At 44.5% G+C, this 24888-nt stretch overlaps 1 protein-coding gene across 2 annotated transcripts; it reads left to right on the top strand.

Annotated features, from left to right (window-relative positions):
* Window positions 1-6732: 6732 nt before the first annotated feature.
* On the top strand, window positions 6733-24431 carry LOC307019566 (solute carrier family 22 member 6-like). Of its 2 annotated transcripts, XM_079650575.1 has the most exons (15): window positions 6733-6840; window positions 8463-8630; window positions 9550-9623; window positions 9711-9840; window positions 14050-14153; window positions 14501-14655; window positions 15535-15703; window positions 16091-16214; window positions 16873-16988; window positions 22359-22413; window positions 22950-23109; window positions 23354-23462; window positions 23586-23664; window positions 23801-23928; window positions 24174-24431. In XM_079650575.1, exons 1-15 carry the CDS (start codon window positions 6814-6816, stop codon window positions 24301-24303), a joined length of 1728 nt encoding a protein of 575 aa, XP_079506701.1. In that variant the 5' UTR covers window positions 6733-6813; the 3' UTR covers window positions 24304-24431. The 2 variants fall into 2 exon arrangements, 1 of the variants encoding a protein (XP_079506701.1); XR_013802686.1 differs by lacking the exon at window positions 23586-23664 and having other exon boundaries at window positions 24174-24311.
* The last annotated feature ends 457 nt before the right edge of the window (window positions 24432-24888 follow it).

Raw genomic sequence — 24888 nt, 5'->3', positions numbered from 1 at the left:
GCTCTGACATCGCCTCAAACGGTTATAATGTGCTCTGACATCGCCTCAAACGGTTATAACGTGCTCTGACATCGCCTCAAATGGTTATAACGTGCTCTGACATCGCCTCAAACGGTTATAACGTGCTCTGACATCGCCTCAAATGGTTATAATGTGCTCTGACATCGCCTCAAATGGTTATAACGTGCTCTGACATCGCCTCAAACGGTTATAATGTGCTCTGACATCGCCTCAAACGGTTATAACGTGCTCTGACATCGCCTCAAATGGTTATAACGTGCTCTGACATCGCCTCAAACGGTTATAACGTGCTCTGACATCGCCTCAAACGGTTATAACGTGCTCTGACATCGCCTCAAATGGTTATAATGTGCTCTGACATTACCTCTCAGTCTGAGCTGTAGTTATCAGAGCCTCTCAGTCTGAGCTGTAGTTATCAGAGTCTCTCAGTCTGAGCTGTAGTTATCAGAGCCTCTCAGTCTGAGCTGTAGTTATCAGAGTCTCTCAGTCTGAGCTGTAGTTATCAGAGTCTCTCAGTCTGAGCTGTAGTTATCAGAGCCTCTCAGTCTGAGCTGTAGTTATCAGAGTCTCTCAGTCTGAGCTGTAGTTATCAGAGCCTCTCAGTCTGAGCTGTAGTTATCAGAGCCTCTCAGTCTGAGCTGTAGTTATCAGAGCCTCTCAGTCTGAGCTGTAGTTATCAGAGCCTCTCAGTCTGAGCTGTAGTTATCAGAGTCTCTCAGTCTGAGCTGTAGTTATCTCTCTCAGTCTGAGCTGTAGTTATCAGAGCCTCTCAGTCTGAGCTGTAGTTATCAGAGCCTCTCAGTCTGAGCTGTAGTTATCAGAGTCTCTCAGTCTGAGCTGTAGTTATCAGAGCCTCTCAGTCTGAGCTGTAGTTATCAGAGTCTCTCAGTCTGAGCTGTAGTTATCAGAGTCTCTCAGTCTGAGCTGTAGTTATCAGAGCCTCTCAGTCTGAGCTGTAGTTATCAGAGTCTCTCAGTCTGAGCTGTAGTTATCAGAGCCTCTCAGTCTGAGCTGTAGTTATCTCTCTCAGTCTGAGCTGTAGTTATCAGAGCCTCTCAGTCTGAGCTGTAGTTATCAGAGTCTCTCAGTCTGAGCTGTAGTTATCTCTCTCAGTCTGAGCTGTAGTTATCTCTCTCAGTCTGAGCTGTAGTTATCTCTCTCAGTCTGAGCTGTAGTTATCAGAGTCTCAGTCTGAGCTGTAGTTATCTCTCTCAGTCTGAGCTGTAGTTATCAGAGCCTCTCAGTCTGAGCTGTAGTTATCAGAGTCTCTCAGTCTGAGCTGTAGTTATCTCTCTCAGTCTGAGCTGTAGTTATCTCTCTCAGTCTGAGCTGTAGTTATCAGAGTCTCAGTCTGAGCTGTAGTTATCTCTCTCAGTCTGAGCTGTAGTTATCAGAGCCTCTCAGTCTGAGCTGTAGTTATCAGAGCCTCTCAGTCTGAGCTGTAGTTATCAGAGTCTCTCAGTCTGAGCTGTAGTTATCAGAGTCTCTCAGTCTGAGCTGTAGTTATCAGAGCCTCTCAGTCTGAGCTGTAGTTATCAGAGTCTCTCAGTCTGAGCTGTAGTTATCAGAGTCTCTCAGTCTGAGCTGTAGTTATCAGAGTCTCTCAGTCTGAGCTGTAGTTATCAGGGTCTCTCAGTCTGAGCTGTAGTTAACAGAGCCTCTCAGTCTGAGCTGTAGTTATCAGAGTCTCTCAGTCTGAGCTGTAGTTATCAGAGTCTCTCAGTCTGAGCTGTAGTTATCAGAGCCTCTCAGTCTGAGCTGTAGTTATCAGAGTCTCTCAGTCTGAGCTGTAGTTATCAGAGTCTCTCAGTCTGAGCTGTAGTTATCAGAGTCTCTCAGTCTGAGCTGTAGTTATCAGAGTCTCTCAGTCTGAGCTGTAGTTATCAGAGCCTCTCAGTCTGAGCTGTAGTTATCAGAGTCTCTCAGTCTGAGCTGTAGTTATCAGAACCTCTCAGTCTGAGCTGTAGTTATCAGAGCCTCTCAGTCTGAGCTGTAGTTATCAGAACCTCTCAGTCTGAGCTGTAGTTATCAGAGCCTCTCAGTCTGAGCTGTAGTTATCAGAGTCTCTCAGTCTGAGCTGTAGTTATCAGAGTCTCTCAGTCTGAGCTGTAGTTATCAGAGTCTCTCAGTCTGAGCTGTAGTTATCAGAGCCTCTCAGTCTGAGCTGTAGACTTTAGACGTTACAAGGATGACCTTATTTTATCAACCTCAAACAGAAGCCGTTTGTTCTACACAGTATCATCCCATTTAATGCTTAACACGTGTCTATTTCGTTTTAACCTTTATAAATATAGTCTATGGTTTTAACTTGGAGGCTACGATTAGCATCGTTAGCACCGATGTAGCTACCACTCACTTACACTCTAACCCAAGCCTTAACATTCATTACGTAGCTGATTAAAATCTTTAACATAAAAATAAAGTACTCAAATTTCACTTACTGCAAAACCACATTCATGCACCGTCTGTTTTAACCGCAGAGCGAGTGACAATAGTCCGATATATAAGCATGAAGAACAAACAACCACGGCCGGCTTCAAGTTGTGTTCCCTGGATGAGCTGAACACGCAGAGTCCCTGTAGCTAGCTTCACGGAGCAGCTAGCAGAGAGACAAGAAGCTAACAGCAGCAGTTCCTTGACAGAGCCGTCACTCAATGAGACCACGCCCTAATTTATGCAAAAACGTTAAGACCTAATATAAATAAAAGGGTCATGTTCGAAAACAATTCACTCAACAATTCCTAATCATGAAGGTGGAATCTAACTATATCCCCAATAATATTTATTGCATCCATGGGTAGAAACATGTTTATTTCTGCTGTAAAGTTGGGCTTTTTAACATGGGGGTCTATGGAGATTGATCCTTTCGGCAGTCATCGCCTATCGGCCAATAGTTGAACTGCAGTTTGTGGCACTTCCTTATTAGCGTGCCGGCTCTGCCCCAGAGTTTGCCGCTTGGCTGCAACTCACTGCTAATATACAGTATTATACACAGTATTATACACAGTGATACAGTTTATAGAGTATTACAGTACACACAGTGATATATACAGTATATAGAGTAATACAGTACACACAGTGATATATACAGTATATAGAGTAATACAGTACACACAGTGATATATACAGTATATAGAGTAATACAGTACACACAGTGATACAGTTTATAGAGTATTACAGTACACACAGTGATATATACAGTATATAGAGTAATACAGTACACACAGTGATACAGTATATAGAGTAATACAGTACACACAGTGATATATACAGTATATAGAGTATTACAGTACACACAGTGATACAGTATATAGAGTAATACAGTACACACAGTGATATATACAGTATATAGAGTAATACAGTACACACAGTGATATATACAGTATATAGAGTAATACAGTACACACAGTGATATATACAGTATATAGAGTATTACAGTACACACAGTGATACAGTATATAGAGTAATACAGTACACACAGTGATATATACAGTATATAGAGTAATACAGTACACACAGTGATACAGTATATAGAGTAATACAGTACACACAGTGATATATACAGTATATAGAGTAATACAGTACACACAGTGATATATACAGTATATAGAGTAATACAGTACACACAGTGATATATACAGTATATAGAGTAATACAGTACACACAGTGATACAGTATATAGAGTAATACAGTACACACAGTGATATATACAGTATATAGAGTATTACAGTACACACAGTGATACAGTATATAGAGTAATACAGTACACACAGTGATATATACAGTATATAGAGTAATACAGTACACACAGTGATATATACAGTATATAGAGTATTACAGTACACACAGTGATACAGTATATAGAGTAATACAGTACACACAGTGATATATACAGTATATAGAGTAATACAGTACACACAGTGATACAGTATATAGAGTAATACAGTACACACAGTGATATATACAGTATATAGAGTAATACAGTACACACAGTGATATATACAGTATATAGAGTAATACAGTACACACAGTGATACAGTATATAGAGTAATACAGTACACACAGTGATACAGTATATAGAGTAATACAGTACACACAGTGATACAGTATATAGAGTAATACAGTACACACAGTGATACAGTATATAGAGTATTACAGTACACACAGTGATATATACAGTATATAGAGTATTACAGTACACACAGTGATACAGTATATAGAGTAATACAGTACACACAGTGATATATACAGTATATAGAGTAATACAGTACACACAGTGATACAGTATATAGAGTATTACAGTACACACAGTGATATATACAGTATATAGAGTAATACAGTACACACAGTGATATATACAGTATATAGAGTATTACAGTACACACAGTGATACAGTATATAGAGTAATACAGTACACACAGTGATATATACAGTATATAGAGTAATACAGTACACACAGTGATATATACAGTATATAGAGTATTACAGTACACACAGTGATACAGTATATAGAGTAATACAGTACACACAGTGATATATACAGTATATAGAGTAATACAGTACACACAGTGATATATACAGTATATAGAGTATTACAGTACACACAGTGATACAGTATATAGAGTAATACAGTACACACAGTGATATATACAGTATATAGAGTAATACAGTACACACAGTGATATATACAGTATATAGAGTATTACAGTACACACAGTGATATATACAGTATATAGAGTATTACAGTACACACAGTGATATATACAGTATATAGAGTAATACAGTACACACAGTGATACAGTATATAGAGTAATACAGTACACACAGTGATATATACAGTATATAGAGTATTACAGTACACACAGTGATATATACAGTATATAGAGTATTACAGTACACACAGTGATATATACAGTATATAGAGTAATACAGTACACACAGTGATATATACAGTATATAGAGTAATACAGTACACACAGTGATATATACAGTATATAGAGTAATACAGTACACACAGTGATATATACAGTATATAGAGTATTACAGTACACACAGTGATATATACAGTATATAGAGTATTACAGTACACACAGTGATATATACAGTATATAGAGTATTACAGTACACACAGTGATATATACAGTATATAGAGTATTACAGTACACACAGTGATATATACAGTATATAGAGTATTACAGTACACACAGTGATATATACAGTATATAGAGTATTACAGTACACACAGTGATACAGTATATAGAGTAATACAGTACACACAGTGATATATACAGTATATAGAGTAATACAGTACACACAGTGATATATACAGTATATAGAGTATTACAGTACACACAGTGATATATACAGTATATAGAGTATTACAGTACACACAGTGATATATACAGTATATAGAGTATTACAGTACACACAGTGATATATACAGTATATAGAGTAATACAGTACACACAGTGATATATACAGTATATAGAGTATTACAGTACACACAGTGTTACAGTATATAGAGTAATACAGTACACACAGTGATACAGTATATAGAGTAATACAGTACACACAGTGATACAGTATATAGAGTATTACAGTACACACAGTGATATATACAGTATATAGAGTATTACAGTACACACAGTGATATATACAGTATATAGAGTATTACAGTACACACAGTGATATATACAGTATATAGAGTAATACAGTACACACAGTGATATATACAGTATATAGAGTAATACAGTACACACAGTGATACAGTATATAGAGTAATACAGTACACACAGTGATATATACAGTATATAGAGTATTAAAGTACACACAGTGATATATACAGTATATAGAGTATTACAGTACACACAGTGATATATACAGTATATAGAGTATTACAGTACACACAGTGATACAGTATATAGAGTAATACAGTACACACAGTGTTACAGTATATAGAGTAATACAGTACACACAGTGATACAGTATATAGAGTAATACAGTACACACAGTGATACAGTATATAGAGTAATACAGTACACACAGTGATATATACAGTATATAGAGTAATACAGTACACACAGTGATATATACAGTATATAGAGTATTACAGTACACACAGTGATACAGTATATAGAGTATTACAGTACACACAGTGATATATACAGTATATAGAGTAATACAGTACACACAGTGATACAGTATATAGAGTATTACAGTACACACAGTGATACAGTATATAGAGTAATACAGTACACACAGTGATATATACAGTATAGAGTAATACAGTACACACAGTGATATATACAGTATATAGAGTAATACAGTACACACAGTGATATATACAGTATTAATACATGATGTCTAATGTAATATAGAGTATTAGACACATTATATACAGTTTATTGTAGTGATCACTGTTTATCATAATTCACTCATGGAACTACAGGTATTGTTCTGCACGAACACATATGTTGACTGTACCTCCTGTGCACCTACTGTGTGCCCTCCTTTCTCTTCTTCCCTTCTCTTTCCGGACTGCAGCCGGGCAACATGTGCTTTTCTGCTGCTCAATAAAGCCAACTTTGCACCTTCGACGCACCGACTCCGACTCCCTCTCTCGGCACTACACTACACAGTATTACAGTATTAGTACATGATGAGTATTCTCTCTTGTCCCCCTGCAGGTTCAGGAGGGAACTGACACTGAGATCCAGAAACTCCACATATTTATTATATATTTTATCATCAGTATATAAAGTATTATTTGCAGAAGTAGAGAGGAAGAGGAGAATGGGATTCGCTGAGCTGCTGGAAGAGGTGAGACAGTTTCTCTAACCCAGGGGGTGAGACAGTTTCTCTAACCCAGGAGGTGAGACAGGAGGTGAGACAGTTTCTCTAACCCAGGGGGTGAGACAGTTTCTCTAACCCAGGACGTGAGACAGTTTCTCTAACCCAGGGGGTGAGACAGTTTCTCTAACCCAGGAGGTGAGACAGGAGGTGAGACAGTTTCTCTAACCCAGGAGGTGAGACAGTTTCTCAAACCCAGGAGTTGAGACAGTTTCTCTAACCCAGGAGGTGAGACAGGAGGTGAGACAGTTTCTCAAACCCAGGAGGTGAGACAGTTTCTCTAACCCAGGGGGTGAGACAGTTTCTCTAACCCAGGAGGTGAGACAGTTTCTCTAACCCAGGGGGTGAGACAGTTTCTCTAACCCAGGAGGTGAGACAGTTTCTCTAACCCAGGGGGTGAGACAGTTTCTCTAACCCAGGAGGTGAGACAGGAGGTGAGACAGTTTCTCAAACCCAGGAGGTGAGACAGTTTCTCTAACCCAGGAGGTGAGACAGGAGGTGAGACAGTTTCTCAAACCCAGGAGGTGAGACAGTTTCTCTAACCCAGGGGGTGAGACAGTTTCTCTAACCCAGGAGGTGAGACAGTTTCTCTAACCCAGGGGGTGAGACAGGAGGTGAGACAGTTTCTCTAACCCAGGAGGTTAGACAGTTTCTCTAACCCAGGGGGTGAGACAGTTTCTCTAACCCAGGAGGTGAGACAGGAGGTTAGACAGTTTCTCTAACCCAGGGGGTGAGACCGTTTCTCTAACCCAGGAGGTGAGACAGGAGGTTGGACAGTTTCTCTAACCCAGGAGGTGAGACAGTTTATCTAACCTAGGGGGTGAGACAGCTTCTCTAACCCAGGAGGCGAGACAGTTTATCTAACCTAGGGGGTGAGACAGCTTCTCTAACCCAGGGGGTGAGACAGGAGGTGGGACAGTTTCACCTGTCTCACCACCTGTCGCAGCCATCTCTCACCGCCTGTCTCACCTATCTCTCACCACCTGTCTCCCCCTGTCTCACCAACCCTCTCTCACCACCTGTCTTACCCATATCTCACCACCGGCCCCCCCCTCTCTCACCACCTGTCTCCCCCTGTCTCACCACCTGTCTCACCACCTGTCTCACCACCTGTCTCCCCCCTCTCTCTCCACCTGTCTCACCCATATCTCACCACCTGTCTCACTCTGTCTCACCACCTGTCTCCCCCCTCTCTCACCACCTGTCTCCCCCTGTCTCATCACCTGTCTCACCACCTGTCTCACCACCTGTCTCCCCCTGTCTCATCACCTGTCTCACCACCTGTCTCACCACCTGTCTCCCCCCTCTCTCTCCACCTGTCTCACCCATATCTCACCACCTGTCTCACTCTGTCTCACCACCTGTCTCTCCACCTGTCTCCCCCCTCTCTCACCACCTGTCTCACCCCCTGTCTTACCCATATCTCACCACCTGTCTCCCTCTGTCTCATCGCCTGTCTCCCCCCTCTCTCACCACCTATCTCCCCTGTCTCACCCATCTCTCACCACCTATCTCCCCCTGTTTCACCACCTATCTCCCCCCTCTCTCGCCACCTCTCTCACCACCTGTCTCACCACCTGTCTCACCCTCAGGCTGGGGGCTTTGGCAGATATCAATGGCTCCATGTGACTCTCATCAGTTTGCCTGGTCTGATGCTGGCCAGTCAGAACCTGCTGAACAACTTCGTCTCAGGAAGTCCCGCCCACCACTGCAGCCTACCGACCAATCAAAGCAGCCGATACAACCTGTCCCACTACCAGGTGACCCGTCTGTCTGTCTGTCTGTCTGTCTCTCTCTCTGTCTGTCCCTCTGTCTGTCTGTCTGTCTGTCTGTCTGTCTGTCTGTCTGTCTGTCTGTCTGTCTCTCTGTCTGTCCCTCTGTATGTCTGTCTGTCTGTCTGTCTGTCTGTCTGTCTGTCTGTCTGTCTGTCTGTCTGTCTGTCTGTCTGTCCCTCTGTCTGTCTGTCTGTCTGTCTGTCTGTCTGTCTGTCTGTCTCTCTGTCTGTCCCTCTGTATGTCTGTCTGTCTGTCTGTCTCTCTGTCTGTCCCTCTGTCTGTCTGTCTGTCTGTCTGTCTGTCTGTCTGTCTGTCTGTCCCTCTGTCTGTCTGTTTGTCTGTCTGTCTGTTTGTCTTTCTGTCTGTCTCTCTGTCTCTCTGTCTGATTGTCTTTCTGTCTGTCTGTCTGTCTGTCCCTCTGTCTGTCTGTCTGTCTGTCTGTCTGTTTGTCTTTCTGTCTGTCTCTCTGTCTGTCTGTTTGTCTTTCTGTCTGTCTGTGTGCCTATCTGTCTGTCTTTCTGTCTGTCTCTCTGTCTGTCCCTCTGTCTGTCTGTCTGTCTCTCTGTCCGTCTTTCTGTCTGTCTGTCTGTATGTCTGTATGTCTGTATGTCTGTCTGTCTGAACCGGTGATGGATGGATGTGATTTGCCGCTGTCACTGAATGGGTGGATGTGATTGGCCGCTGTCACTGAATGGGTGGATGTGATTGGCCGCTGTCACTGAATGGGTGGATGTGATTGGCCGCTGTCACTGAATGGGTGGATGTGATTGGCCGCTGTCACTGAATGGATGGGTGTGATTGGCCGCTGTCACTGAATGGGTGGATGTGATTGGCCGCTGTCACTGAATGGATGAATGTGATTGGTAGCTGTCACTGAATGGATGGATGTGATTGGTTGTTGCAGGTAGATGAGAAGCAGCTTCTGAGGGCGTTCATCCCGATGGACTCTTCAGGAAGTAGACTGGACCGCTGCAGGAGGTTTTATTATCATTATCTTCATTAATATATTACTAGTGTTGATTGGTTAACCTCCCTATGACATCACTTCCTGTTTGTGTTGTTCAGGTTTGTGGAGCCTCAGTGGCAGCTGTTAGCGGCTAACAGCTCAGCTAACGTTAGCCAGATCCCAACCGAGGGATGTTTGGACGGATGGGCCTACGACCGCTCAGAGTTTCTCTCCACCACCGTGTCCGAGGTCAGAGGTCACCATGTCCATCTGGCTAACGCTAACCAAGCTAACGCTAACCACGCTAATGCTAACCACATTAACGCTAAGCATTATTTACATTACATATCATTTGACTGACACTTTTATCCGGATAGACTTACAGTCGGTGCAGAACCACAAATAATCAAACTCTGACAACAGGAGTAGATACAGTGCATCCAGGAAGTATTCATACCCCTTCACTTTTTACACATTTGACCTGTTACAGCCACATTTCAAAATGGATTAAATTAATTTGTTTTCTCAACATTCTACACACAATACCCCATAATGTCCAAGTGAACAAAGTTTTTAAAGAAAGGTTGCAAATCTATTAAAAATAAAACACTCAAATATCACATGTGCTTAGTTGAAGCACCTTTGGCAGCAATTACAGCCTCAAGTCTTCTTGAGTATGATGAGCACACCTTTCTCTGGGTAGTTTTTTCTCTGCAGATCGTCTCAAGCTCCATCAGGTTGCACGGGGAGCGTCTTTGGCTGTGTGCTTAGGGTCGTTGTCCTGTTGAAAGGTGGACCTTGAACCCAGTCTGAGGTCCAGAGCGCTCTGGAGCAGGTTTTCATCAAGGTTTTCCCTGTACATAGCTGCATTCATCTTTCCCTTGATCCTGACCTCCCAGTTCCTGCTGCTGAAGAACCTCCAACAGAATGATGCTGCCTCCACCATGCTTCACTGGAGGGATGCTGTTGGCCAGGTGATGAGCGGTGCCTTGCTCCTTGGGGGCTTTCATGTGCCTTTTGCTGAGGAGTGAATTCCTTCTGGCCACCCTACATTAAAAGCCTGATTGGTGGAGTGCTGCAGAGATGGTTGTCCTTAGGTTCTCCCATCTCCACAGAGGAACACTGGAGCTCTGTCAGAGGGACCATCAGCTTCTTGGTCACCTCTCTGACTAAGGCCCTTCTCCCCCGATGCTCAGTTTGGTTTGGGTGGCCAGCTTTAGGAAGAGCCGTTGTGGTTTCAAACATCTTCCATTTGCAAATGATGGAGACCACTATGCTCGTTGGGACCTTCAATGCTGCAGACATCTTTCTATACCCTTCCCCAGAACTGTGCCTTGATACAATCCTTCTGATATACACTGTCAACTGTGGGACCTCATAGAGACAGGTGTGTTCCTTTCCAAGTCATTTCCAATCAATTGAATTTACTACAGGTGGACTCCAGTCAGGTTATGGAAACATCTGGAGGATGATCAGTGGAAACGGGATGCACTAGTGCTCAATTTTCAGTGTGATAAGAAAAGGTGTGAGTACTTATGTGCATAACGGTTTTCACTTTGTCATTGTGGATTATTGTTTGTGGAATGTTGAGATAATTTAATCCATTTTGAATCAGCTGGTCTGAGACAAGAGCTCGAGATAGAGAACCTGAGGGGAAGGGTTAGGGCAGGGGTGGGGAACCTTTTTCCTCTCAAGGGCCATTTCAATTTGTTCAACATCCTCCGAGGGCCGTACAAATGATTGACCTCTGCTTAAAAAAACTAAAATCACAGCAGATTCATTTGGCCTTTCTTTCATGCTGTGCAAAGAAAAAGAAACCTCTGAATCCAGATATCTCACCATGACTCGTGTAGCCTATGCATGCACGTGCACGGTGTGACCACCACAACAGAAAGATATGGAAACAAGATGTGAGCAAATGTATTTAGTTTCCTATCCATGTGAACATGATTTAAGTGGGGGAGGACCTAACCTCCTCTAGGGGGGTCCGGGGGGATGCTCCCCCGGGAAGATCTTTTTTTTAATGTTGAAGTTGTAAACATGAATCTGGTGCACTTTGAGAGCAACATGAAGAGATCTATGGATCCATCTCTCAGCACCAGATGAAACACAACTGGAAGCAGATTTATTTTTCTTTATGGATATTTTACAAATCACTCCCCTTTCAAACTGTATTCTTGTTTATTAATAACAACTTTATTTTACTGTCATATAGTATTTTATACCTTTTTACTTTATTCTCTTATTTTTCTATAACTATAATGATCATATAAAGATGTGACTTTACCTCAGTGGTTGTAGAGAAAGCTTCTTATATTCGTTAGCATAGCTAGCTAACCAGATGTTAATAACAACTAAGTTATTGACTGTATGATCAGTATGACAGATGAACAGATCGCCACTGGGCTTTCAACTAAAGACACAGCCACGCAGAAACTGCAGCATGTGTACAGCTCCTTATGGGTAGGCTATTGCCATTTTTGGAAGTGCCGGAGCGGTGTTCTGGTGCTCTCCGTCAGAACTGCACCTCTATCAGACGAGACATAATTACCACGTGATGACACGTTAGGCCCGTGTTGTGTTCAAGGACCCTGACCTTGCCAGGAAAAACAGGCACTCGCTTGTTTCATTTGTTTGCGGTCTAGATTTCTTTCATTTTTTTCTTTTTTGCGTGTGTTTATAAATTACCTCGAGGGCCGTACCAAATGGTCTCGCCGGCCGTATACGGCCCGGGGGCCGGAGGTTCCCCACCCCTGGGTTAGGGTTACCTAACAGCTAGCAGCTAACAGCTAGCAGCTAGCAGCTAACAGCTAGCAGCTAACAGCTAACAGCTAGCAGCTAACAGCTAGCAGCTAGCAGCTAACAGCTAGCAGCTAACAGCTAGCAGCTAGCAGCTAACAGCTAACAGCTAGCAGCTAACAGCTAGCAGCTAGCAGCTAACAGCTAGCAGCTAACAGCTAGCAGCTAACAGCTAGCAGCTAGCAGCTAGCAGCTAGCAGCTAGCAGCTAACAGCTAGCAGCTAGCAGCTAACAGCTAGCAGCTAACAGCTAGCAGCTAGCAGCTAGCAGCTAGCAGCTAGCAGCTAACAGCTAGCAGCTAACAGCTAGCAGCTAGCAGCTAACAGCTAGCAGCTAACAGCTAACAGCTAACAGCTAGCAGCCAACAGCTTACAGCTCGCAGCTGACAATTGTCTCTCCTGTCTGTCTCTGAACTGTCTGTCTCTCTCCTGTCAGTATCTCTCCTGTCTATCTCTCACCTGTCTTTCTCTCTCCTGTCTGTCTCTCTCCTGTCTGTCTCTCTCCTGTCTGTCTCTCACCTGTCTGTCTCTCTCCTGTCTGTCTCTCTCCTGTCTGTCTCTCTCCTGTCTGTCTCCGACCTGTCTGTCTCTCTCCTGTCTGTCTCTCACCTGTCTGTCTCTCACCTGTCTGTCTCTCTCCTGTCTGTCTCCGACCTGTCTGTCTCCGACCTGTCTGTCTATCTCCTGTCTGTCTCTCTCCTGTCTGTCTCCGACCTGTCAGTCTCCGACCTGTCTGTCTCTCTCCTGTCTGTCTCTCACCTGTCTGTCTCTCTCCTGTCTGTCTCTCTCCTGTCTGTCTCTGACCTGTCTGTCTCTCTCTCTCCTGTCTGTCTCTCTCCTGTCTGTCTCTGACCTGTCTGTCTCTCTCTCTCCTGTCTGTCTCTCTCCTGTCTGGCTCTCACCTGTCTTTCTCTCACCTGTCTGTCTCTCTCCTGTCTGTCTCTCACCTGTCTGTCTCTGAACTGTCTGTCTCTCTCCTGTCTGTCTCTCTCCTATCTGTCTCTCACCTGTCTGTCTCTCACCTGTCTGTCTCTGACCTGTCTGTCTGTCTGTCTCTCTCTTGTCTGTCTCTCTCCTGTCTGGCTCTCACCTGTCTTTCTCTCACCTGTCTGTCTCTCTCCTGTCTGTCTCTCACCTGTCTGTCTCTGAATTGTCTCTCTCTCTCCTGTCTGGCTCTCACCTGTCTTTCTCTGACCTGTCTGTCTCTCTTCTGTCTGTCTCTCACCTGTCTGTCTCTCACCTGTCTGTCTCTGAATTGTCTCTCTCTCTCCTGTCTGGCTCTCACCTGTCTTTCTCTGACCTGTCTGTCTCTCTTCTGTCTGTCTCTCTCTTGTCTGTCTCTCTCCTGTCTGGCTCTCACCTGTCTTTCTCTGACCTGTCTGTCTCTCTTCTGTCTGTCTCTCACCTGTCTGTCTCTCACCTGTCTGTCTCTGAATTGTCTCTCTCTCTCCTGTCTGGCTCTCACCTGTCTTTCTCTGACCTGTCTGTCTCTCTTCTGTCTGTCTCTCTCTTGTCTGTCTCTCTCCTGTCTGGCTCTCACCTGTCTGTCTCTGAATTGTCTCTCTCTCTCCTGTCTGTCTCTCTTCTGTCTGTCTCTCACCTGTCTGTCACTCACCTGTCTGTTTCTCACCTGTCTGTCTCTCACCTGTCTGTCTATCAGTGGGACCTGGTCTGTGGTTTCCGGCCTCTCAAACAGATGATCCAGACCATCTATATGGGGGGCGTTCTGACAGGAGCCATTGTGTACGGAGGGCTGTCAGACAGGTACAAACACACACACACACACACACACACACACACACACACACACACACACACACACACACACACACACACACACACACACACACACACACACACACACACACACACACACACACACACACACACACACACACACACACACACACACACACACACACACACACACACACACACACACACACACACACACACACACACACACACACACACACACACACACACACACACACACACACACACACACACACACACACACACACACACACACACACACACGCACTGTATATAACACACACACAGAGACACACACAAACTGTGAGCAGCAGCCAATCAGAATGTGTCCTCAGGTATGGGAGGCGGTCTGTGCTGATCTGGTCCTACCTGCAGCTGGGGGTCCTGGGGTGCAGCTCGGCTTTCCTTCCCTCGTACTCCACCTACTGCGCCTTCAGGTTCCTGAGCGGCATGGCTGTGTCTGGAGTCATTATGAACGGATTCTCTCTGAGTACTGTCTACCTGCTACCTGTCTGTCTGTCTGTCTGTCTGTCTGTCTGTCTGTCTGTCTGTCTGTCTACCTGTTTGTCTGTCTACCTGTTTGTCTGTCTATCTACCTGTCTGTCTACCTGTCTGTCTACCTGTCTGTCTGTCTGTCTGTCTGTCTGTCTGTCTGTCTGTCTGTCTACCTGTTTGTCTGTCTACCTGTTTGTCTGTCTACCTGTCTGTCTATCTACCTGTCTGTCTACCTGTCTGTCGGTCCGTCTGTCTATCTGTCTGTCTGTCTATCTATCTGGCTACCTGTCTGTCTTTCTACCTGTCTGTCTGTCTACCTGTCTGTCTGTCGGTCCGTCTGTCTATCTGTCTGTCTGTGTGTCTGAACGGAGTGTCTCTGAGTAGTGTCTTCCTGCTACCTGTCTGTCTATCTGTCTGTCTATCTGTCTGTCTGTCTAAACGGAGTCCCTCTGAGTACCTGTCTACCTGCTACCTGTCTGTCTGTCTGTCTACCTGTCTGTCTGTCTGTCTGTCTGTCTGTCTGTCTATCTATCTGTCTGTCTGAACGGAGACTCTTTGAGTACCTGTCTACCTGCTACCTGCCTCTCTAACCACCTGTCCTTCTCTCTAACCACCTGTCTGTCTCTAACCACCTGTCTCTCTCTAACCACCTGTCTGTCTCTCACCACCTGTCTGTCTCTAACTACCTGTCTCTCTAACTACCTGTCTCTCTCTAACCACCTGTCTCTCTCTAACCACCTGTCTCTCTCTAACCATCTGTCTCTCTAACCACCTGTCTGCCTCTAACTACCTGTCTCTCTAACTACCTGTCTCTCTCTAACCACCTGTCTCTCTCTAACCACCTGTCTCTCTCTAACTACCTGTCTGTCTGCAGAGGTGGAGTGGATCCCCACCAAACAGAGGACTCTGGTTGGAACTCTCACTTCCTTCTTCTTCACGTTTGGTCAGATGATCCTGGCGGGGCTTGCCTATTGGCTGAGAGACTGGAGGAAACTTCAGCTGGTGGTGTGTCTGCCCCAGTTCCTGTTCTTCTCCTACGCCTGGTCAGTGCCTTTCAAAATAAAAGCATATGCCCCAGTTCCTGTTCTTCTCCTACTCCTAGTCAGTACCTTTCAAAGTAAAAGCATCAGGTTGTTCTGCTCTCTGATTGATCAGGTTGTTCTGCTCTCTGATTGCTCAGGTTGTTCTGCTCTCTGATTGCTCAGGTTGTTCTGCTCTCTGATTGCTCAGGAGGTTCTGCTCTCTGATCGGTCAGGTGGCTCTGCTCTCTGATTGGTCAGGAGGTTCTGCTCTCTGATTACTCAGGTGGCTCTGCTCTCTGATTGGTCAGGTGGCTCTGCTCTCTGATTGATCAGGTGGCTCTGCTCTCTGATTGCTCAGGAGGTTCTGCTCTCTGATTGCTCAGGTGGCTCTGCTCTCTGATTGCTCAGGTGGTTCTCGGAGTCGGCCCGCTGGTTGGTTCTGAATCGTCGTTCTGAAGACGCTCTGAAGTCTCTGCACCGGGTCGCTCGAGTCAACGGGAAGAAAGACATCGAGGACACGTTAACGCTGGAGGTAAGCTGTCAACTGTCCATCATACATTTAGAGATGTCTTCTGTCCAATGAGAAGCTGAGCCCGGCACTGTGTGACCTGTGATGTCCAATGAGAAGCTGAGCACGGCACCGTGTGACCTGTGATGTCCAATGAGAAGCTGAGTTTGGCACTGTGTGACCTGTGATGTCCAATGAGAAGCTGAGTTCGGCACCGTGTGACCTGTGATGTCCAATGAGAAGCTGAGCTCGGCACTGTGTGACCTGTGATGTCCAATGATAAGCTGAGCTCGGCACTGTGTGACCTTTGATGTCCAATGAGAAGCTGAGTTCGGCACTGTGTGACCTTTGATGTCCAATGAGAAGCTGAGCTCGGCACCCTGTGACCTGTGATGTTCAATGAAAAGCTGAGCTCGGCACTGTGACCTTTGATGTCCAATGAGAAGCTGAGTTCGGCACTGTGTGACCTGTGATGTCCAATGAGAAGCTGAGCTCGGCACCCTGTGACCTGTGATGTTCAATGAAAAGCTGAGCTCGGCAATGTGTGTCACCTGTGATGTCCAATGAGAAGCTGAGCTCGGCACCCTGTGACCTGTGATTTTCAATGAAAAGCTGAGCTCGGCAATGTGTGTGACCTGTGATATCCAATGAGACGCTGAGCTCGGAACCGTGTGACCCGCAGGTGCTGCACTCCCACATGAAGAAGGAGATGGACTTGAGCCGCTTAACCTTCACGGCGTACGATCTTCTGAGGACGAGACAAATGAGACGCATCTCCATCTGCCTGCTGGTCGTCTGGTGGGAGTTCAATAAACCTTTATTAACATAAACACACCTTCATTAACACCTTCATTAACACATCCACACCTTCATTAACACCTTCATTAACACATCCACATCTTCATTAACACCTTCATTAACACATCCACATCTTCATTAACACCTTCATTAACACATCCACATCTTCATTAACACCTTCATTAACACATCCACACCTTCATTAACACATCCACATCTTCATTAACACCTTCATTAACACATCCACACCTTCATTAACACATCCACACCTTCATTAACACATCCACATCTTCATTAACACCTTAATTAACACATCCACACCTTCATTAACACCTTCATTAACACATCCACACCTTCATTAACACATCCACATCTTCATTAACACATCCACACCTTCATTAACACCTTCATTAACACATCCACATCTTCATTAACACCTTCATTAACACCTCCACATCTTCATTAACACCTTCATTAACACATCCACATCTTCATTAACACCTTCATTAACACATCCACATCTTCATTAACACATCCACACCTTCATTAACACATCCACATCTTCATTAACACCTTCATTAACACATCCACACCTTCATTAACACATCCACACCTTCATTAACACCTTCATTAACACATCCACACCTTCATTAACACATCCACATCTTCATTAATACATCCACACCTTCATTAACACATCCACACCTTCATTAACACATCCACATCTTCATTAACACCTTCATTAACACATCCACACCTTCATTAACACATCCACACCTTCATTAACACCTTCATTAACACATCCACACCTTCATTAACACATCCACATCTTCATTAATACATCCACACCTTCATTAACACATCCACACCTTCATTAACACCTTAATTAACACATCCACACCTTCATTAACACATCCACACCTTCATTAACACATCCACACCTTCATTAACACCTTCATTAACACATCCACATCTTCATTAACACCTTCATTAACACATCCACACCTTCATTAACACCTTCATTAACACATCCACACCTTCATTAACACATCCACACCTTCATTAACACCTTCATTAACACATCCACACCTTCATTAACACATCCACACCTTCATTAACACATCCACACCTTCATTAACACCTTCATTAACACATCCACACCTTCATTAACACATCCACATCTTCATTAACACATCCACACCTTCATTAACACCTTCATTAACACATCCACACCTTCATTAACACATCCACACCTTCATTAACACATCCACACCTTCATTAACACATCCACACCTTCATTAACACCTTCATTAACACATCCACACCTTCATTAACACATCCACACCTTCATTAACACATCCACACCTTCATTAACACCTTCATTAACACATCCACACCTTCATTAACATATCCACACCTTCATTAACACATCCACACCTTCATTAACACCTTCATTAACACATCCACACCTTCATTAACACATCCACACCTTCATTAACACATCCACACCTTCATTAACACCTTCATTAACACATCCACACCTTCATTAACACATCCACACCTTCATTAACACATCCACACCTTCATTAACACCTTCATTAACACATCCACACCTTCATTAACACATCCACACCTTCATTAACACCTTCATTAACACATCCACACCTTCATTAACACATCCACACCTTCATTAACACCTTCATTAACACATCCACATCTTCATTAACACATCCACACCTTCATTAACACATCCACACCTTCATTAACACCTTCATTAACACATCCACATCTTCATTAACACCTTCATTAACACATCTACATCTTCATTAACACATCCACACCTTCATTAACACATCCACACCTTCATTAACACCTTCATTAACACATCCACACCTTCATTAACACATCCACACCTTCATTAACACATCCACATCTTCATTAACACATCCACACCTTCATTAACACCTTCATTAACACATCCACACCTTCATTAACACCTTCATTAACACATCCACATTAACACATCCACACCTTCATTAACATCTTCATTAACACATCCACATTAACACATCCACACCTTCATTAACACCTTCATTAACACATCCACATCTTCATTAACACCTTCGTTAACACATCCACATCTTCATTAACACCTTCGTTAACACATCCACACCTTCATTAACACATCCACACCTTCATTAACACCTTCATTAACACATCCACACCTTCATTAACACATCCACACCTTCATTAACACCTTCATTAACACATCCACACCTTCATTAACACATCCACACCTTCATTAACACCTTCATTAACACATCCACACCTTCATTAACACCTTCATTAACACATCCACATCTTCATTAACACCTTCATTAACACATCCACATCTTCATTAACACATCCACACCTTCATTAACACCTTCATTAACACATTCACACCTTCATTAACACCTTCATTAACATCTCTATCAAGATGTTAAGGCACTTGTCAATCCACTCCTCCATAGTAAGACCCCCCCGTAGGTCCAAGTTAATCTTAAATGATTCCATCTTATGCTTTGTAAGTTTGTTTCGTAATGGACGAAATTTAAAAAATATTTATAAAACGGACAAGTCCAATCAAGCAATCTCATTGGCCGATAGCGTTTTTGCGGACCTTTTTGACTACAAATTTGAAAACATCGTTGCTTGCTTTAAAAGTAGCACAATTCATTATGTCAAACCTTGGAAAGTGTGTAGATATCCCTGCCCTAAAGCCAAAGGAACTGCACACTGAATATGTTTTGCCGTTTGATGTCTATGTCTGGACCGCTGTGTAAAAAGGAGGGTTTCTGCCCCGTTGCTTCTCCGCTGCTGTCTCCTGCACTTTGTTTTTCAGCCCAACTGTATACTGTTTTTCTTAGACGCGGAGGGATACTGACTTGTTGTGAAAAGTATACCCGTGGTATACGCTGATTATATCACGGCTAAGATCCAATCAGATTGCTTGATTTGACGTGTCCATTTTATAATTCACATTATATATATATATTAGGGCCGGGACTCGATTAAAAAAATTAATCTAATTAATTACAGGCTTTGTAATCAATTAATCGCATTTTTAATCACATATAAATATCTGACCTGAGAACAGTGAGAAGCAATTTTTTTCACATGGATTTTAGTATACCATTGAATAATGACTGAATACATAAGCTTAAGCAACAAAACATTGTTTATTCTTTTCAAGGTGATCCTTAACCAAGACCAACAGAAAAGTGCAATTTTTGCCATAAAGTGTAGCAATAGCATATTTAGGAATATAGTACATTTCAGAGATTCAGGTAGCCTATAGGTAGGTAGACCTTCTGTAAACTATAACACTTTGTTTTTGAAGTAAAACACAAGACTTTCAAGTACATTCAGAACATTGGAAACCCTGACTATTAGAAAACATCTCTCTGTTGCTTCAGAGGCCATAACAGACTTTGTTGATTTACCAACAGTTGATTTAAAAAATCTAATCAATTTCAGTCCAACTCTCTCAATAACCTTGGCCAAAACAATAAACAGTTCAACATAAAGTGCCAGTTGCACCAAGAACGTAATAAATAGTTCAACATAAAGTGTACCATTTAAAATAAAATAAAAAAGTTCCAGTGATTGACCTCAATCCCTCCTGTTCTTCCAATATCCTGATGAAAAATAAAATCTCTCTGTTGCAGAGGCCACTGTTTGATCAACGCGAATTGGGTGTGGGTCCTTGTACTCCGAGTCGGGCTAACGTCCACGCTAGCTTCCACGCTAGCTGCTATATGTTTTGCATTGAGGTGATACTTGAGGCTTGATGTGCTGCGGTGATATGCAAATTCCTTTTTGCGTGATTTGCAAACAACCGTGCTCTTATCGACGCTTCCATCCGTCCGTTTTTTAAAACAAAATGTCCCATCCACGGGGCCAACCAAAGCGGTCTCATCAGCTTCTTCCTTCATGTTTGACTATTGTTCACTGTGGTTTGTTGTTGTCTGAAGTCATGAACGTTAGTTGGTGCTCCAGTATAATCGGTACCCCTGAAACTCATCCAGTGAGAAACGTTCCGTGGTACAAAAATAAGTGCGATTAAAATGCGTTAATTTTTTTAACGCGTTCATTTTTGTGTAATGAATTAATCTTAATTAACGCGTTCAAGTCCCGGCCCTAATATATATATATAATTATATAATAATAATAATAATAATACATTTATTTTGGGGGGCGCCTTTCATAACACCCAAGGACATCTTACAGAGCATAGGGGCAATATAGGGAACAATTAAAACAGTGGATTTAGTGAAGTATCAGCCGGGGTAAGACAAACAACAGGAAATGGACTATAGAAGGACACAAAAGGACACAGGGTACAGTTTATAAAGAGAACGCCAGTTTGAACAGGTGGGTTTTGAGTTGGGTTTTGAATGTTGTTATGGAATCAGACTGTCAGATGTGTAGTGGCAGGGAGTTCCAGAGTCTGGGAGCCGAGCAGCTGAAAGCTCGAGCACCCATGGGTGAGATAGGTGAGAGCTTGGGCTACGGACGAAGAGCGGAGGATGCGGGAGGGTGTGTACTCCTGAAGGAGGTCAGTGATGTAGATGGGAGCAAGGTTATGGAGAGCTTTGTATATGAGTAGAATGTTTTTGTAGTCAATACGGTAGCGTACAGGAAGCCAGTGTAGCTGAGTGAGAGTGGGGTGATGTGGTCAGATGAGTTGGGGATGATCCGGGCAGCAGAGTTCTGGATTATTTGCAGTCTATTGAGGAGCTTGATGGAAAGTTCAGTCAGAAGGGTGTTGCAGTAATCAATCCGGGATGTGACGAATGAGTGGACCAGGATTTCAGTGCTGGGTTGGGACAGAGATGAGCGGAGTCTGGAGATGTTTCGAAGATGAAAGAAGGCGGTGCGGGTGATGAATTTTATGTGTGGTGCGAATGAGAGGGAGCCGTCCAGAATGACACCGAGGCTTTTCACTTGGGCAGCGAATGGTACGGGGAAGCCGTCGATGATGGTGTTTGGTGCTGGGGTGACTTGGTTCCCGCTCATCCAGCTCCTGATGTCCTCAAGGCAGGTGGTGAGGGAGGTTGGGGGCAGGGCAGCGGTGGGTTTGGAGGAAATGTAGAGCTGTGTGTCGTCGGCGTAGCAGTGAAAATTAACCTCATGGTGACGGAGGATTTTGCCCAGGCGGAGGAGATATATGATGAATAGGAGTGGACCCAGTACTGACCCCCGGGGGACACCCAGTGAAATAGCACTTTCTTGTGACTTGTGATTACCGAGTTGTACAAACTGTTGTCTGTCAATATATCTATTTACATAAAGTTGTGCCCATCTGACAGTGATGTCATCCTGCAGGTTTGCCACCAGCTTTGCGTATTATGGTCTGGCGATGGACCTGCAGAAGTTTGGGGTGAGTCACATGATTAGCACTGATGCTACATGTAAGCTAACAGCAGCTAAGCTAACACTTCCTGTTACTCTCTGAATGTTTTCACTAACAGAGACATACAATCAAATGACATCAGAAAGAACAAACATACATCCTCCTGTCTCACCTGTTCCTGTCTCACCTGTCCTCCTGTCTCACCTGTTCCTGTACCACCTGTCCAACCTGTCTCCATCCCACCTGTCCAACCTGTCTCCATCCCACCTGTCCAACCTGTCTCCATCCAACCTGTCTCGATCCCACCTGTCTCACCTGTTCCTGTCTCACCTGTTCCTGTCCCACCTGTCCAACCTGTCTCACCTGTTCCTGTCCGTCCTGTTCAACCTGTTCCTGTCCCACCTGTCCAACCTGTCTCCGTCCCACCTGTCTCACCTGTTCCTGTCCCACCTGTCCAACCTGTCTCCGTCCCACCTGTCTCACCTGTTCCTGTACAACCTGTCCAACCTGTCTCCATCCAACCTGTCCAACCTGTCTCCATCCCACCTATCTCACCTGTACAGGTGAGTATCTACCAGATCCAGCTGATCTACGGGGCCATGGATTTTCCCGCCAAGCTGTTGGCTCTGGGCATGCTCAGTTACCTGGGGAGACGCGTCTCTCAGGCCACCTGCCTCTTTGTCTCCGCCCTCTTCATCTTCGCCAACATCCTGGTCCCTGCAGGTAACACACACACACACACACACACACACACACACACATACACACATACACACATACACACACACACACACACACACACACACACACACACACACACACACACACACACACACACACACACACACACACACACACACACACACACACACACATACACACACACACACACACACACACACACACACACACGCACACACACACAGAGTGTAATGAGGTGTGAGAGACAAGTGTACTCCCCCCACAGACATGCAGACGGTTCGCACCACGCTGGCCTGTCTGGGTAAATGCTTCACCTCGGCCTCCTTCACCACTGTGTACCTATACACAGGTGAGCTGTACCCCACCGTGCTCAGGTGAGCCCCCGTACATATTTAAATACATACAGTATACATACATTACACAGCCATGCATCATCTCTGTGTGTGTGTGTGTGTGTGTGTGTGTGTGTGTGTGTGTGTGTGTGTGTGGGTGTGCAGGCAGACAGGAATGGGCTTTGTTTCCACCATGGCGAGGGTCGGCAGCATGGCGGCGCCCGCGGTCCTGATCCTTGATGAGGTCTCTCGTTGAACATGTTATCATTATTGTTGTTGTTGTTTTTTGTGCCATGTTTGTAAGTACGTCCAGGAATCAGATGCATCTTCCCCTTCCTACGTAATTCATGCTAACCCTTCTGATGGACTACATTTCCCAGGTACTCCCTGCCCTGCCCAGTGTTGTTTACGGAGGGGCGGCGGTGATAGCCAGCATCTTCGCCTGCTTCCTGCCGGAGACGCTCAACAAGCCGCTGCCCGACACCATCGAGGACGTGGAGGAGAACGGGTAAGCTAACGGCTAGCAGCTTAATTAGTCGCTCTGTAAGATAGCTGAATCAGCTGTGCTAGCGTTAGCAGTGCCAGCATTGTAAGTATAACCTTTGTTAGCATTATCAGCCGGGACAGGGTCATCGGTGTAGCTTTGTTAACAGAGTTATTCTTATTAGTTCTGAAAGCGTATATATCCCTGTTAGCTTTATTAACAGAGTTAGCTGTGTTAGCATCCTTGCTTATATAAATGTTTTTGTTCAGGTCGGAAAAAAACCTCGCCCCTCTCCAACCAGAAGAAGGCATGGCTTTGAAAGAGGGCGTGGCCACAACAGAGGGAATGGCTTTAAAAGAACTGAAGGAGGCAGAGGGGAGTGGCCTCAACGCTCTCTGACCAATCACATGGACCCTGACCCCCCCAATGCTCTGACCAATCACACGGACCCTGACCCCCCCAACGCTCTAACCAATCACACGGACCCTGACCCCCCCAACACTCTAACCAATCACACGGACCCTGACCCCCCCAATGCTCTGACCAATAACACGGACCCTGACCCCCTCACCCAACGCTCTGACCAATCACATAGATCCTGACCCCCCCAACGGTCTGACCAATCACACGGATCCTGATCCCCCCAACACTCTAACCAATCACACGGACCCTGACCCCCCCAATGCTCTGACCAATAACACGGACCCTGACCCCCTCACCCAACGCTCTGACCAATCACATAGATCCTGACCCCCCCAACGCTCTAACCAATCACACGGACCCTGACCCCCCCAACACTCTGATTAATCACATGGACCCTGACCCCCCCAGCGCTCTGACCAATCACACGGATCCTGACCCCCCCAATGCTCTGACCAATCATACAAATCCTGACCCCCCCAACGCTCTGACCAATCACACGGACCCTGACCCCCCAAACGCTCTGACCAATCACACGGATCCTGACCCCCCCCAACGCTCTGA

The sequence above is a fragment of the Notothenia rossii genome (assembly GCF_949606895.1).
Source record: "Notothenia rossii genome assembly, chromosome: 9".
Lineage (NCBI taxonomy): Eukaryota > Metazoa > Chordata > Actinopteri > Perciformes > Nototheniidae > Notothenia > Notothenia rossii.
This window is presented reverse-complemented; position numbering and strand designations above follow the sequence as displayed.

What these genes read in the sequence shown, in the direction of transcription:
- LOC307019566 (XM_079650575.1), top strand. Translation starts at nt 6,814, where the DNA reads ATGGGATTCGCTGAGCTGCTGGAAGAG. An exon ending in CTGTTCTTCTCCTACGCCTG is followed by an intron (nt 15,704 to 16,090) that starts GTCAGTGCCTTT and finishes CTGATTGCTCAG; the next exon opens with GTGGTTCTCGGAGTCGGCCC. An exon ending in TGGACCTGCAGAAGTTTGGG is followed by an intron (nt 22,414 to 22,949) that starts GTGAGTCACATG and finishes TCACCTGTACAG; the next exon opens with GTGAGTATCTACCAGATCCA.